Source organism: Theobroma cacao, chromosome 4 (genome assembly GCF_053813885.1).
Source record: "Theobroma cacao isolate CCN51 chromosome 4, ASM5381388v1, whole genome shotgun sequence".
NCBI classification, from domain to species: Eukaryota; Viridiplantae; Streptophyta; class Magnoliopsida; order Malvales; family Malvaceae; genus Theobroma; species Theobroma cacao.
The window spans coordinates 34,191,166-34,204,143 of NC_142642.1; the positions used below are offsets into that span (position 1 = coordinate 34,191,166).

At 34.8% G+C, this 12,978-nt stretch overlaps 2 protein-coding genes and 1 non-coding gene across 4 annotated transcripts; all 3 read right to left on the reverse strand.

The window, feature by feature from the left end:
* Positions 1-285: 285 nt before the first annotated feature.
* On the reverse strand, positions 286-3,677 carry CPK24 (calcium-dependent protein kinase 24). Its single transcript, XM_007033993.3, has 8 exons — positions 2,914-3,677; positions 2,556-2,679; positions 2,292-2,435; positions 1,997-2,149; positions 1,467-1,582; positions 1,200-1,367; positions 869-1,102; positions 286-773 (listed from the first exon to the last, which is right to left on the reverse strand). Exons 1-8 carry the CDS (start codon positions 3,445-3,447, stop codon positions 633-635), a joined length of 1,614 nt encoding a protein of 537 aa, XP_007034055.2. The 5' UTR covers positions 3,448-3,677; the 3' UTR covers positions 286-632.
* A 2,082-nt stretch (positions 3,678-5,759) lies between these two features.
* Positions 5,760-5,852, reverse strand: LOC148763332 (small nucleolar RNA snoR8a). The gene has a single exon (XR_016026085.1). It is a non-coding gene; the product is annotated as a small nucleolar RNA snoR8a (small nucleolar RNA).
* Positions 5,853-8,646: 2,794 nt separating this feature from the next.
* On the reverse strand, positions 8,647-12,155 carry LOC18602543 (Tetratricopeptide repeat (TPR)-like superfamily protein). Of its 2 annotated transcripts, none has more exons than XM_018118771.2 (2): positions 9,237-12,155; positions 8,647-9,075 (listed from the first exon to the last, which is right to left on the reverse strand). In XM_018118771.2, exon 1 carries the CDS (start codon positions 12,075-12,077, stop codon positions 9,879-9,881), a length of 2,199 nt encoding a protein of 732 aa, XP_017974260.1. In that variant the 5' UTR covers positions 12,078-12,155; the 3' UTR covers positions 8,647-9,075; positions 9,237-9,878. The 2 variants fall into 2 exon arrangements, with proteins under 2 accessions (XP_017974260.1, XP_017974259.1); XM_018118770.2 differs by having other exon boundaries at positions 8,647-9,158.
* Between the last annotated feature and the right edge of the window lie 823 nt (positions 12,156-12,978).

Here is a 12,978-nt window from a genome sequence, read left to right on the forward strand (position 1 = left end):
TGCAAATAGGGCCAAAAGGTAACAAGTCGGTATATAATTTGTATCATGTCCTTTTGTGTCTCTCTTACTGGCTCTGTTGATAAGACCGTGGAGAATCAGACTCTGGGTTCAAAACTATGACCTTAATCTTTTTAAAATAGAAGATTTGGTCTAATGAGAAACGGTAAGAATTGCAAATTTTACGCTATAGAAAAAGAAAAGAAGGGTTATCTAATTTGATCTTTTTGCCTTTTGAGACTTCACCTTGAGCTTGTCCTGTGACAAAATTTGAGGATCCAAATCAAGTGCATCATGATCTGTTGTTTTAGATTCAAAAAAAAGCTGCCCTCAGGCAATTTACAGATGAACATATTTGTCAATGGGAAAGATTCAGTACTTAGCTTCATCTAACGATACGAGTACCAAAACAAAACCTTCCTTCATTAACATCTGGAGCTTGTAATCTTATGTATATCTTAGGGGAGTAACTCTATATAACTATGCAGACAAATATCCTTTCTATAAAAAAAAGCTTACATGAATTGGACTTCCCATTGCAATGTGTATATAGATATCATCTTTCTGTTTGTGGGAAGAAAAATTTTGTAGTAAGCTCTCAAATTGAGTTACCATATGTAGCTGGAAAAAATTGTTCATCTTAGTTGCCCAGATTGTTTCAATATTTTGATGCTCACTGCATTTAGCAATGCTCTAGAATATTGGCGAGACGCCATTTTCCAGTCCATGCCTGTCAGCATCATTGCCTTAAACTCTTCATAACTGATTCGACCATCCTACAATATCAAATCAATGCAACAAAATGGAAGTTATAATTCACCGACGATGTTATATCGAAGTTGTTGGATTTTAAAGGATTTTTTTCCTTTACCTTATCCAAGTCGACATCGTGGATGATGTCTCTGATCACCTGTTCATTGTTGGGACCAAGGTCGTCATGCAACAAGGCTTCTTGCAACTCTTCAAATTCGATGTAACCGCTTTGGTTCTTGTCGAAGTGATGGAAAGCTTGAGAGAGATGCTCGTCGTTGCTCATCCTTTTCAGGTGAACGGCCATTGTCACAAACTCCTCGCAGCTAAGTGTACCATTTCCATCAATGTCCGCCTTTTGGATAAGAAAGCAGAGAACATATTTCGGATTATTAGAAAATGGTTAAAGCCCTTGCAAGAAGTGAGTTAATTTCTAAGTGATTTGAACTTACTGCATCCATCAACATCTGCACATCAGGGTCAGCAACACAATGTCCAATTTTTTGAAGGCCATCTCTCAGCTCCTCGAATGACAAGTGTCCATTTTCGTCAGTGTCCATCATGCGGAATATCTGTACAATTGCATCGGTTTGCTCATTTGGCAAGTTGCCCGCTACCACCTGGAAATGAAGAGACATGAGCCGTTCCCATGAGGGCCTGAATTAAGCCACAGCCACATTGAACACAGGAAAGCAAAAAGAGAGGTTTCAAAGACTTACCCTAAGAACTTTCTTCTTGAACTTGCTCATAAAGGAGAACTGCTTAATCCTTGTTCTCACATTTTCTCCCAGATTAACATTTGGAGCGTGTTCCAAGTTTTGTATCCAAGGATGTTCTTCATTTAACACACACAAAAATTATTAGTGTAGAGAGATTGGTCCTCATCACATGCATGCCTTTTTTTTTTTAAAAAAAAAGAAAAAATCAATACCAGTGAATGCATTTGAGGGAAAGAAATGCAGGAGAGGAAAAATTAATGCATTGTATAAAAGGAAACAGCAGGTACAACTCTAGAAAATTAACCTGTCCATTTCAAATGCTGCAATGGGGTTATCGTTTATCAAGTCACATTTAAGAATTGCTACCTTTCGTCTAAGTTGAATGAATAAAGAACAATTCTCTATGTTAGCTGTTGATTGTATGCAGCTTCTCTGCTACATTTGTGTACACACACAAAAATGGAAAATGTATTCTCAACAGGTAATAGGAGTGATCATTTCTAGTGGAATATATCAATAAAAATACATACCAAAGACCTCCTGAACCGTCATCCGACTGTAAGGATTTGGATCAAGCATGCTCCTCACAAGATCCTTTGCTTCTTCAGAAACCTTAGGCCAAGGATCCCTTTCAAAGTCTATGTCACCTTTTATAATTGCATGTGCAATTCCTTCCTCAGTGTCTGTCCTAGTCATAGCAAAGACCTTCTGTTAGAAGGCTTCAAACACATACTTTTGCACAAAAATCTTCCAAGTGATGATAAAAGTTTTGGAATTTGAGGAACATTGAAACCAAACTGCAAATTAAGTGGGAAAGGAAGTTACCTGCCCAGAAAGGAGGAACGCCACAAAGCAAGATGTACAGGATAACACCTATACTCCATATATCAACTTCCTTGCCATAATTGCGTCTTAGGACCTCTGGAGCCATGTAGTAAGGACTTCCAACAATGTCACTGAAACGCTGACCTGCAATCGATGATAAAGAGAATGCTCAGGCCATGTCTACAACAACTAACTAAGCTTTTTTCTCACCAGGTGAAGTATCATTCGAGAACAGATGGAAGATTTGTATAACTAAAAGCTTACCAGGTTCGTAGAATATGGAGAGGCCAAAATCAATTGCTTTTATTGGTGCAGTTTCACTTTCATCTGCCAACAAGAAATTCTCAGGTTTTAAATCCCTATGTATCACTCCATGTTCATGGCACACCTGCAATAAATATTAAAAAGATTTAAAAAACTGTCGATGTAGGAAGCAACAAGTTATCATCATCAGTAGAGTAAAAGAATAAAGATGAATGTACATTGTAAATAAAGATAAACGCCATGTTTATCCAAGAAAAACACACAATTTGACGGTATTAGTGCTTACATTATGAATCAGCAGGAAAAGATACATAACATCTTAATTTGATGTTTAGTTAATAATAATGATAATAATTACCTTGACAATCTCCAAAATGGTCTTGATAGCGGTGGCAGCAGCTCGTTCCGTATAATGACCTTTAGCAACGATCCTATCAAAAAGTTCACCTCCATGGCAAAGCTCCATAACAAGATAAACAGCTTCTTTATCCTCGAAGGCTTCCCTAAAGGTAACAATATTGGGATGCTTAGGCAAATGCCTCATGATCTCAACCTCCCTCCTCACATCTTCCACGTCGATCTCCGACCTCAGCTTTGCCTTGGATATCTTCTTACACGCGTAAGCTTCCCCGGTTACCAGGTCAAAACATTGATGCGTGACCCCAAACTCACCTCTCCCTAACTCTTTTCCCAACTCGTATCGCTCCAAGATGTTGTCCCCCGACGAATCCTTCAAAACCTTACCGTTAGTCACGCGTAGGTTCATCGATTTACGTGCCGCCTCGTGGTCGAAACTCGCATGCAGCTTGCGTTTCGTTTTGGATGTGTTGTAATAAGATTTCTTGGATACTACGCCTACTAGCCTCGACGGTGTCGATATGCAGCTTCCCATGGGATGGCGCCGGCGACGAGGACGAAAACTACGTTTTGGATTGATCGGGGTTGATTTGGTTTGGCGTTTCAAATCATAAACATCCCATGGGAAGAAAGATTGATTCTTGAGGGCGTGGTGGTGGCCAGGGAAATGAGAATGTAAACCCTAGCAAAGGAAAAAGAGAATGGCGACTAAATTTGGTTTATTAAAGGAAGTTGGAAGGAGTTTTGAGAAACAACGTTGTTGGTTTGTCCCGCCATTTTCTTAGGACAGTTAAATTCCGTTATCGTTAACGTTAACGCCATTGATTTTGGTTATAAATACCAGCCAATTTTTGGGATCTTTAGAACAAGAGCCACTCAAATCTAGGGATTCTTTTTTTTTTTTTTTCTCAAATTTCCTTTTCTATATATATATATAAAACTTAATTTATTAAAAGGGTAATGAAATAACTCTCATAAAAATGAATAAACAAATGGGTTGATAAATTAAGATCATCAAGGAGTATATATACTTTAATCTAAAAAATTGCAGATAATCACAATTAATTATCAACATTTGCAATAATCAGCAGTAAGTATATATATATATATATATATATATATATATATGTAGCTGTATATGCAATGGATGGTAACAAATTTTTCTTCATTAAAAGTGTAACTTACATTGAACATTATTCAAATTTTGGGTTAATTCCTACAAAGCATATATATCTGGAAACATTTGGGTTTTCCTTCTTAGAGCTCTGATCTCTGCTGAGGAAGGAAGCTTTCATTCTCTAACATTTGACACATCGAGATCACTTACTAAACCCATTTTGTTTGAAATGAGAGGCACTGGGAAGCAGCAGTCTTGTGGCAACCATGAAACTCCTTTGTTGCTCCATTGAGACTCCAACACTACCAGGAACAGATAGATGAAAGCAAGAAGAGAGATTGCAAAAGAGAGATACATCTCTCCTTTGAAAGAAGTAATAGCTGGAACTGATGAAACATTCATTGTTTCTTTGAGAGAGTTGGATGTATCAAAGATGAGATGAGAAGAGAAGAGGGTGTGGTGGAGTTTTTAAATAGGGAAAAGATGGTATGCATAAATCAAATTCAATGAATGATTAGTTAAGAGAGAATGTGAGAGGAGCAGAAAAAATCTCCGACAGAGAGGCTTGAAAGGTATGGGTAATGGGGAGGAGGGGGGGACTTGTTTAGTCACTGGGGGGGGCAATGCATTGAATCTATTGATGCAACGTCCAACTTGGTCATGTGGGTGCTGCTTTCTTGCTCTATACTTTTATATCAATGAATGATTCTTTTCCAAGTTCATGCATTGAGGGACCCATCAGGGTGCATGTTCTCTGAACCTATTTTTCGTTAGGATTTCCTGTGTTTTCTTTTCTTTTCTTTTTTTTTAATTGTATGATATTTCTGTGTTTTAGGACTTGGAAAATGACATGTCCATTGTCCAACCGTACATATGAATCCTGGCCAAGAAGCAAAATGCTTACTTGCAAATGGGTTCAACTTGATCCACTTGAGGTCAATTCCAACTGTCTGGTCTCACCTCATGTACGATGAACATGGGCAAACATTGAGCTGAAATCCAGCGCCATCTGTTCAGTGAAAGAAACCTGTGGGCATGATTTTTATGACGAAGTTTTATATTCATATATTTTGTTTACTTTAGTTTTTTTTATTAAAAATCAAAATAATTTAAATTTTTTATTTAAAAAATTAATTTAATTTAATTTTTTAATGATATTTAATTTTATAATTAAAAGAAATGATGTTAGTATTAACATAATATATTTTGATGACGTGATATCTACATGATGATATGGTATATCAGGTGACATCAACGCGATGGTGTAATAGTGTCACATGACACTAATATTATGATTGTAAATTTAGTTACAACTTTCACAATTTACAAATACTCAGTTTTTTAGAATTATTCAACCCTTACCCAATTTACCTTTTATTTAAATTTATTCAAAATTTCTTATAAAATGATTTTATTTAAAGTCAAATACCACAATCAATTTCTGTTAAATTTAAATTTAACTTATTAATATGGATCTACAAAAAATTTTAAATACAAAATAAAATGGTATAAATATTTAGAATTATATTTAACTCTAATTTAACTTATTAATATGGATCTACAAAAAATTTTTAAATACAAAATAAAATGGTATAAATATTTAGAATTATATTCAACTCTATCAACTATAAATGCAATTTTTAATCTAGAAAATTTAAACATAAAAAATATACTTGAAATATTAAACAAAATAAAAACATAAAAAATAAATAAAAAATTCAAGGAATAGAGCAGCTTAGATTCTATGATTCTAATAAGAGGTTTGTCAAGTCCAAATTAAGAAAGTCAGAATTAAAAATTATTTTTATAATCAATGCTAGCTCTATATCTCCTTTCTTGATTTTTTTAAAAGAAAAAATTAAATCAACTTATTTTGCTAATTTGAGTTCAACTCAAGTTAAAAATTAAATCAAATAAATTTCAAATTTTTGTTCTATTATAAATAAATAAAATTTATTTAATCTTTTTATATTATTCTACTTTAACATAATGCAAGTATTCATCTCAATTTGACTTCCGATATAAAATTTTTTTTGAAATTTTTTTTATAAAAAGAGAATTCAAACTTAATTTTTGTAAAAAGAAATAAATTAATGTATATATTCTATAATCAAATAATCAAATAATCAAATAAAAATTATTTATATATATTTTAACATTATAAATCTGTTACACTTATTTATTTTATTAACAAGTATATTTATTATCTATTTAAAGATTTATATTTTTTAAATGTTTTTTTCAATTTAATATCTCCACATCTCAATTTTGTTCAATTTAGTCCATGTACTATATATTTTATTTAATTTAATTCATATGACATGACATAAAAAATTTGTTAAAATTTTTTTTGATCCACTATATAGCACTTGCACGTTAACATTACTATGTCATCATATTAATGTCACGTGATACTGTTACATCATCATGTTGATGCCATGTGACATGCCACATCATGTGAGTGTCACATTAGCAAAATCTATCATGTCAGTACTAATGTCAACATTAACGTCATATTTTTAATAGTAAAATTGAATGTTATTAAAGAGAAAATTTAAATTGAAACAATTCTTAAAATTAAGAGATTAAATTATTTTAATTTTGAATACAAAGATTGAATTAAATAAAATATATAAATACAGATACTTGATAGGTATTTTAAACATTCTTATGATTCAAGGAAGATTGCAGCTCTTGGCTTTTGCTTTGAACTGAAAAGGTCAGACTAGGAGGAGAATGACACAGATTTTTCTTAATAAATTAAAATATCCAGAAGCATAACCCAAAGTAAAAAGTGACAATCATCCGAAGATTAGAAAAATTGAAACAATATAAAATAGAAAATTATTATTTTTTTCTTAGGTGTCAGGTTGAAATCACAAACTAGCTTATGCCCATAAATCCTATGGAGAGACAAAAATGGAAGACAAGTAACCAACATCACTCTCTCTCTCACAAACACACCCACCATCCCCTTTTTTGACAGGGACACCAATACTAATCCTCGGATTTAGAAGTTAGATGGAATCAGGAATAGTCTAGGAGAGCAGCCTGTTGACTGCAGTTGGTTATCATCCAGATACAGTGATCTAGGAGGACCAGACTTGATCTAAACCTGAATCATTTGAGTTTTGTTTTCAACCATAGATTAAAGAGTTGCACATTGGAGCTTATTTTGGAAGCCAATCCCAATCCACCAACGCCCCACTCTTCTCCCATTTCATGTTTAATCTAATCATAAAGCCACAATGCCATTGGAGGAGAATGCCAAGTTCTGCATTCCCTTCAAGACAGAAAATGGAAAGAATAGGTAGCTTTTCGATAGTTCCCACTACCCATGTATGCAGCAGCCTCTCTTATGCTTGACTTGATCTTGCACTGGAAAATCAGATCTATCAATAAATCTCAACCAATCCAAGTCATTGGGCATCTCCAAATGCCTACCATAAATCACTTTGGGGGGGGGGGGGGGTGTGGGGGGGAGGAATTTTCATTCAAATCATCAAATGCATAAATCATCTAGTATGCAACCAAACTGAGGAACAAGATGTCCCACCACTCACATGTTCTTTCAACTTCCAACACAGTTATGTAGGAAAGGTAGGCTAACTACAATAACTAAAAAATCTTCTTCTACAGTTTCCTCCACAGTCAGGAACCTTCACTCCTGAACAAGTAAATACTCAACCAGGACATAGAAAGACATAATGAGCAACCTCTACTTTGTGGACTAATAACTTATTAACCATTACCAGCTTATCAAAGCAAAATATTTTTAATAACAGATAAGAATTCAAGCAGATATATTATGTTGCATTTGACTCTGGTCTTATATTCCATAAGAAACAGCTCTCTCATACAAACCCTAGCTTTCTATGAGTAAAACATATGATTTATAATCGTATGAGCATGAGTGCATGCATGTTATGTCTATGTGTATTTTGGGTCTGGGCATCTCTTGTGTGCACAAAACAATTAAGACAATTTCCTATAGTCAAATTGAATTTCCAAATTTTGACAGTGGTGAAAATAGGTGAAGCATTTATGTGAGGAAGACACTCAGATGAGTAAGGCAAACATCATATCCAACCACATAACCACCTGCAGCAGAAAGCTGGGCAGCAAAAGGGCACAGGATCTGCCACATTGTTTCCTCATGGTCTTCCATTCAACCAATTGATAGAGAAGTAAAAGTTTGTTCATGGCAAAAGCAATGTTAAACAAACTGTATGTAGCAATAATACCACTATTTATATTCAAGAAAATACTGGTATAATTTGGCATAGCCATCATATATCATATTTTCTGTAGCTTAAGAAGTACAAGACACAAAATATAATCAAGAATCATGATAAGTAAGCATAAAACAAAATGCTCTAATTTAATGAGCACAAAATGCAAAAAGAATCACTTCCCTTTCGTTTTTGGGGGTATAAAAATTGCTTTTTTAAGTTATACCATGAAGCAACATATGCACATTCACTCAAGTCCAACATGATGAGTCTTTACGAATAAAGCATAGATCCATGTGCAGCCAACTGAAATTAAAGCCATTCTGCATTCAACCATCAATCAATAAAAGTCTTTCCAAGTCCATTCTGATAATTACTCCTTCAGTTTGATCATGAAATTAGATACTCAATTAATAAAATGCTAGGTCTCATTAAATACTGGAGTAGTTGTATCAGGTCACAGGGGAAAAGGGAACTCTGTCAACATGGCCTGTGGGACTACCTGAGATGCAGGCATGGCTGCTTGTGAATTTTAATGAATTTCCAAGCAGGTCTGAGAATAGAAACCAAGGGGGGATGAAAGGCTAAGAAATAAAAAAAAAATACAAATCAAATTAAAAGACAGCTATGGTAACCTTTTTCCTGCCACAGGTATGAAAGACAGTATAGATCGGATCTACGTGATGGCAATTATCATGTTAGTTCTGACAGTTTTGCACCAACATAGTACAAGCTATCACATAAACTCTCCTGTACAATACAATTTCCCCATTCAAGTAAACATAATCAGGAGAGGCAAACTGGAAGTCCAACCCTGTTGACATCAAGACAGAAAAAGCATACATCATTTCCCTTACCCAAGCATTTAACTGTCACAATTCCAGTTCAAACTAGTACCTGCAACATGGACCACAGATGAAAGATATGAGACTACATATCTAGTACAGTCACAGTAGAGCTACAAACCTCACTTACCAATGCACTGCATTCTTGACATAGAATAGGAAGTGAACACAGAGTGGCACAACAAGATGGGATGGTCAAGTTGTCTCCTTTTAGTAGCAATGCAACATCACTAGTGATGATGAAGGCATTTTGTTCATATTGTCAAAGCTGAGGATGGGATTCATAATGGTAGCAGAGGTAAAGCTTGTTGTGGTGACAGTGGTTGATTTGGATGACAAACTGCTCTACATACTTCGGTGGCTGAAAAAGCACCTCTTTTACAAACTGGGTTACCTGTAAATTACATGTGAGCTCTAGCAACACCCATGAGAGGGCAATAAGCATGGTTCTCATATTCCAATAAGAGCCCCACCATCAACATCATCATCTTTTAGCCTCACCCAAAAAGCTGGTCAAATGAGAATTTCAAGCTATGCATCCATCCTCCCAGTTAACACATTCTTCACTTTTGTCTTCACCATGCCATTATCTACAATGCATCATGCTCACACGTGAATAATGGCATGGAAAACCTCAAGAACCACCACTGGGCCCTTCAACAAAGCCACAAGCCTTAAATAATAACTATTACGCAGAAGAGACCAATGGAGGAGAAAGATGAAGAGCTTCTCTAGCGGTTTTATCTATAACATGCAGAAGAAAGGGAGTCATTCATTTTCTATAACAACCTAGCTCTTCCATCTCCTTCACAATTGTCCGTAATGTAACTCTAATCTCTTCTGAATCCTTATGAGATTGATCACCTGCGAGAAACAAATGAACTTTGTCCTTCACTATCACCCAACTACACCCAGGGCTCTTCTTTATTCCTTTTGATTTCTTGTCCATTCTTACTTGGTCTCCATCTTTCTTCTTTCCCAGGATAGAATATAAATTGGACAAAACAACATAAGGAGTTGCATTATCTGGGTCCAATTTTGTAAGCTGCTGAGCTGCAAGCTTTGCCAGATCAAGACGGAGGTGAGTTCTGCTTGCACCCAGGAGAGCTCCCCAAACTCCAGTATGGGGCTCAGAAGGCATTGAATAAATTAAATCAACTGCTTCATCAAACAATCCAGCTCGGCCAAGGAGATCAACCATGCATGCATAGTGATCAGGCGTCGGTTCTATATTATATAAGGATTTCATGGATTTAAAGTATTCCCATCCTACTTTAACAAGTCCAACATGGGTGCAGGCAGACAAAACAGCAAGAAAGGTTATCTGATTTGGCTCCTGGCCTTCACTCTGCATTTTCCTAAATAATTTAAGAGCTTCTTCACCAAATCCATTTTGAGCAAAGCCAGTAATCATTGAATTAAAAGAAACAATATTTGGTTCTTTAATACTCATAAAGACCTGACAGGCATCAGATACATTTCCACATTTTAAATACATCGAGACAAGTGAATTTTGAATTGACAGATCAAATTCCAGATGCACCTTTATTGCTTGTCCATGGATCTGCTGCCCTTGGGTTAGTATTGCCAAATTGGCTGAAGCACTCAATAAACTGCTCAAAGTAAGAGAATTTGGCTTTACTGATTTCTGAAGCATCTCAGTAAACCAGCAAAAAGCCTCTTCGTACATCTCATTACTCACAAACCCTGAAATTACTGCAGTCCAAGCAACATTGTCTTTTTCAGGCATCATCCTAAATAACTCAACAGATTTTTCAGTTTGTCCTTTGCTAGAAAACCCCATAATCATGGTAGTCCAGGAAACTACATCCCTTTTAGGCATCTTCTCAAAAAGATCATAAGCTTCCTCAACTTCATTCTCTTGAACATATCCCGTGATCAAAGAATTCCAAGAAACCAAATCTTTCTTCCTCATCATATTAAATACCAAATTAGCAGCATAAATACAACCAAATCTACAATACATAGTAATAATAGAATTCCCTAAAAAAACATCAAATTCAAATCCAAACTGCAAAACCAGCCCATGCATTTGAATTCCTTCTCTATATCTATCAAAATTTCCACAAGCTTCAACCATAATACTCAACGTAGTAGAATTAACCAAAACTCCACTTTCCTTTCTCATACTCGAAAATAAACCAAAACCATCAATTAAATTTCCCATTTTCATGTACCCATTGATCATTGTTGTCCAAGTAACCACATTTCTCTCCACCATCTTATCAAACAACTTTCTAGCTTCCGCAAGTCTCCCACTTTTGCAATACCCATCAACCATTAAGCTCCAAGAAACAACATCCCTCTCAACCATGCCTTCGGAAACGCCAACCGCCTCATCTAATCTCCCAACTTTCAAATACCCATTAATCAATACATTTGAACAAACCGGTTCCCGCCATTTTGCAGGGGTATTTTCGTAAATTTCCATAGCCTTGTCAAACCTTCCCTTATTAACAAACCCCGTGATCATCGCGGCATAACTCACAGCATTCCGCTCGGACATGTTGCAGAAAAGCTTATAGGCTTCATCTACCATACAACCGTTCTTATTATAAGCCGTAATCATCGCATTATACGAAGAAGTTGTTCTTTCCGGCATTTCATCGAATACTTCACGGGCTTTTGAAATTTTCCCATTATCCGCATACGCTGTCAACATGGCAGTCCAAGACACGGTGCTTTTGAAAGGCATGCGGTAGAAGATTGACTCGGCTGCTTCGATATTACCATTTCTACCATTTTGAGTGATCTGGGTATTGCAGTAAACAAGGAATTTGGAAGCTTTGTTGCGGGTTTTCGCGGAGTCAATGAAGGAGCTGCTCTTTGTTGCTGTGTGGAGTGAAAATGTTGTAGTTTTGAGAGGAAAAAAGAAGCGGTTATAGAAAATTGAAGAAGTTGGTTTTGTTTGCATTTGCATCGTCAAGAAACAGAGTCCATGATTTACCATGATATGATAGGCCTGGCTCTTAAATTTGTTCAAGCAAGGAAAAGTTGAAACATGAACACCTCATTTTTATTCCCTCCCCACAACAATATTTTTTGAAAATTAATTATCTATAACTAATATCATACTAAACTAATAACATTATTTTATTTATTTATTTATACAATTAGATTACAATTACTCAAATCTATAAATTCCAATTTTCCATCATTGAAATTGTTCATATATATAAACAATTAACATGCAGAGAATAAAATAAATGAATTTTAACTTAATTCCTGCATTTCTCCTTTTTGTTTTTAAAATATAAAAAAACACAACGGTTAAATTGATTAAATTATTAGTTTGTAATTCAATTTCATGATCGGCAAACAAATGAAATGAGCCAACCTATCAAATTGAGATCAATCCTAAAATGTAATTGAATTATAAACCATTTAATAGTCTTTTTAAATTAATTTAAAATCCTTTAAAATTATCAATTATATTCAATTAAGATCAATCATAAATCATAATGGAATTATAAATCACTTATTAATCTTTAAAATTAATCTAAAATTATTAAAAACCATCAAATGTAAACTGATTTGTGATGATTATTTAATTATAATTTGTTTATATATGTGCAATGGCTTTACTCATTTTTTGCTTTGGTCACAAGTTTTAATTTTTATTTTTATAATTGGGAGAAGGAAGATTTGAACTTTATTTTTTAAATAAAAAATCATACATCAATTAATAAATCAAATGTTCGAATGTTGGTTTGGCCACAATTTTGGTAACAAAAAGTTTCCAAAAGAAGGAAGGCAGTAAAACTACTAGTTTGCCGTGCAACGACCCAAGCAAGCCAATTTCTACATTAGGAAAAAAAAGCCAATTGAGTGTTTTACCAATTTTTTTTTAT

Bases quoted from the DNA above. Each gene is read 5' to 3' on its own strand.
- LOC18602543 (XM_018118771.2), bottom strand. From the start codon at position 12,077: ATGGTAAATCATGGACTCTGTTTCTTGACGATGCAAATGCAAACAAAA.
- CPK24 (XM_007033993.3), bottom strand. From the start codon at position 3,447: ATGGGAAGCTGCATATCGACACCGTCGAGGCTAGTAGGCGTAGTATCC. The intron at 1,103-1,199 runs GTAAGTTCAAAT...CTTATCCAAAAG, and splicing joins TGCAGATGTTGATGGATGCA to GCGGACATTGATGGAAATGG. The intron at 774-868 runs GTAAAGGAAAAA...TTGATATTGTAG, and splicing joins ACGATGTCGACTTGGATAAG to GATGGTCGAATCAGTTATGA.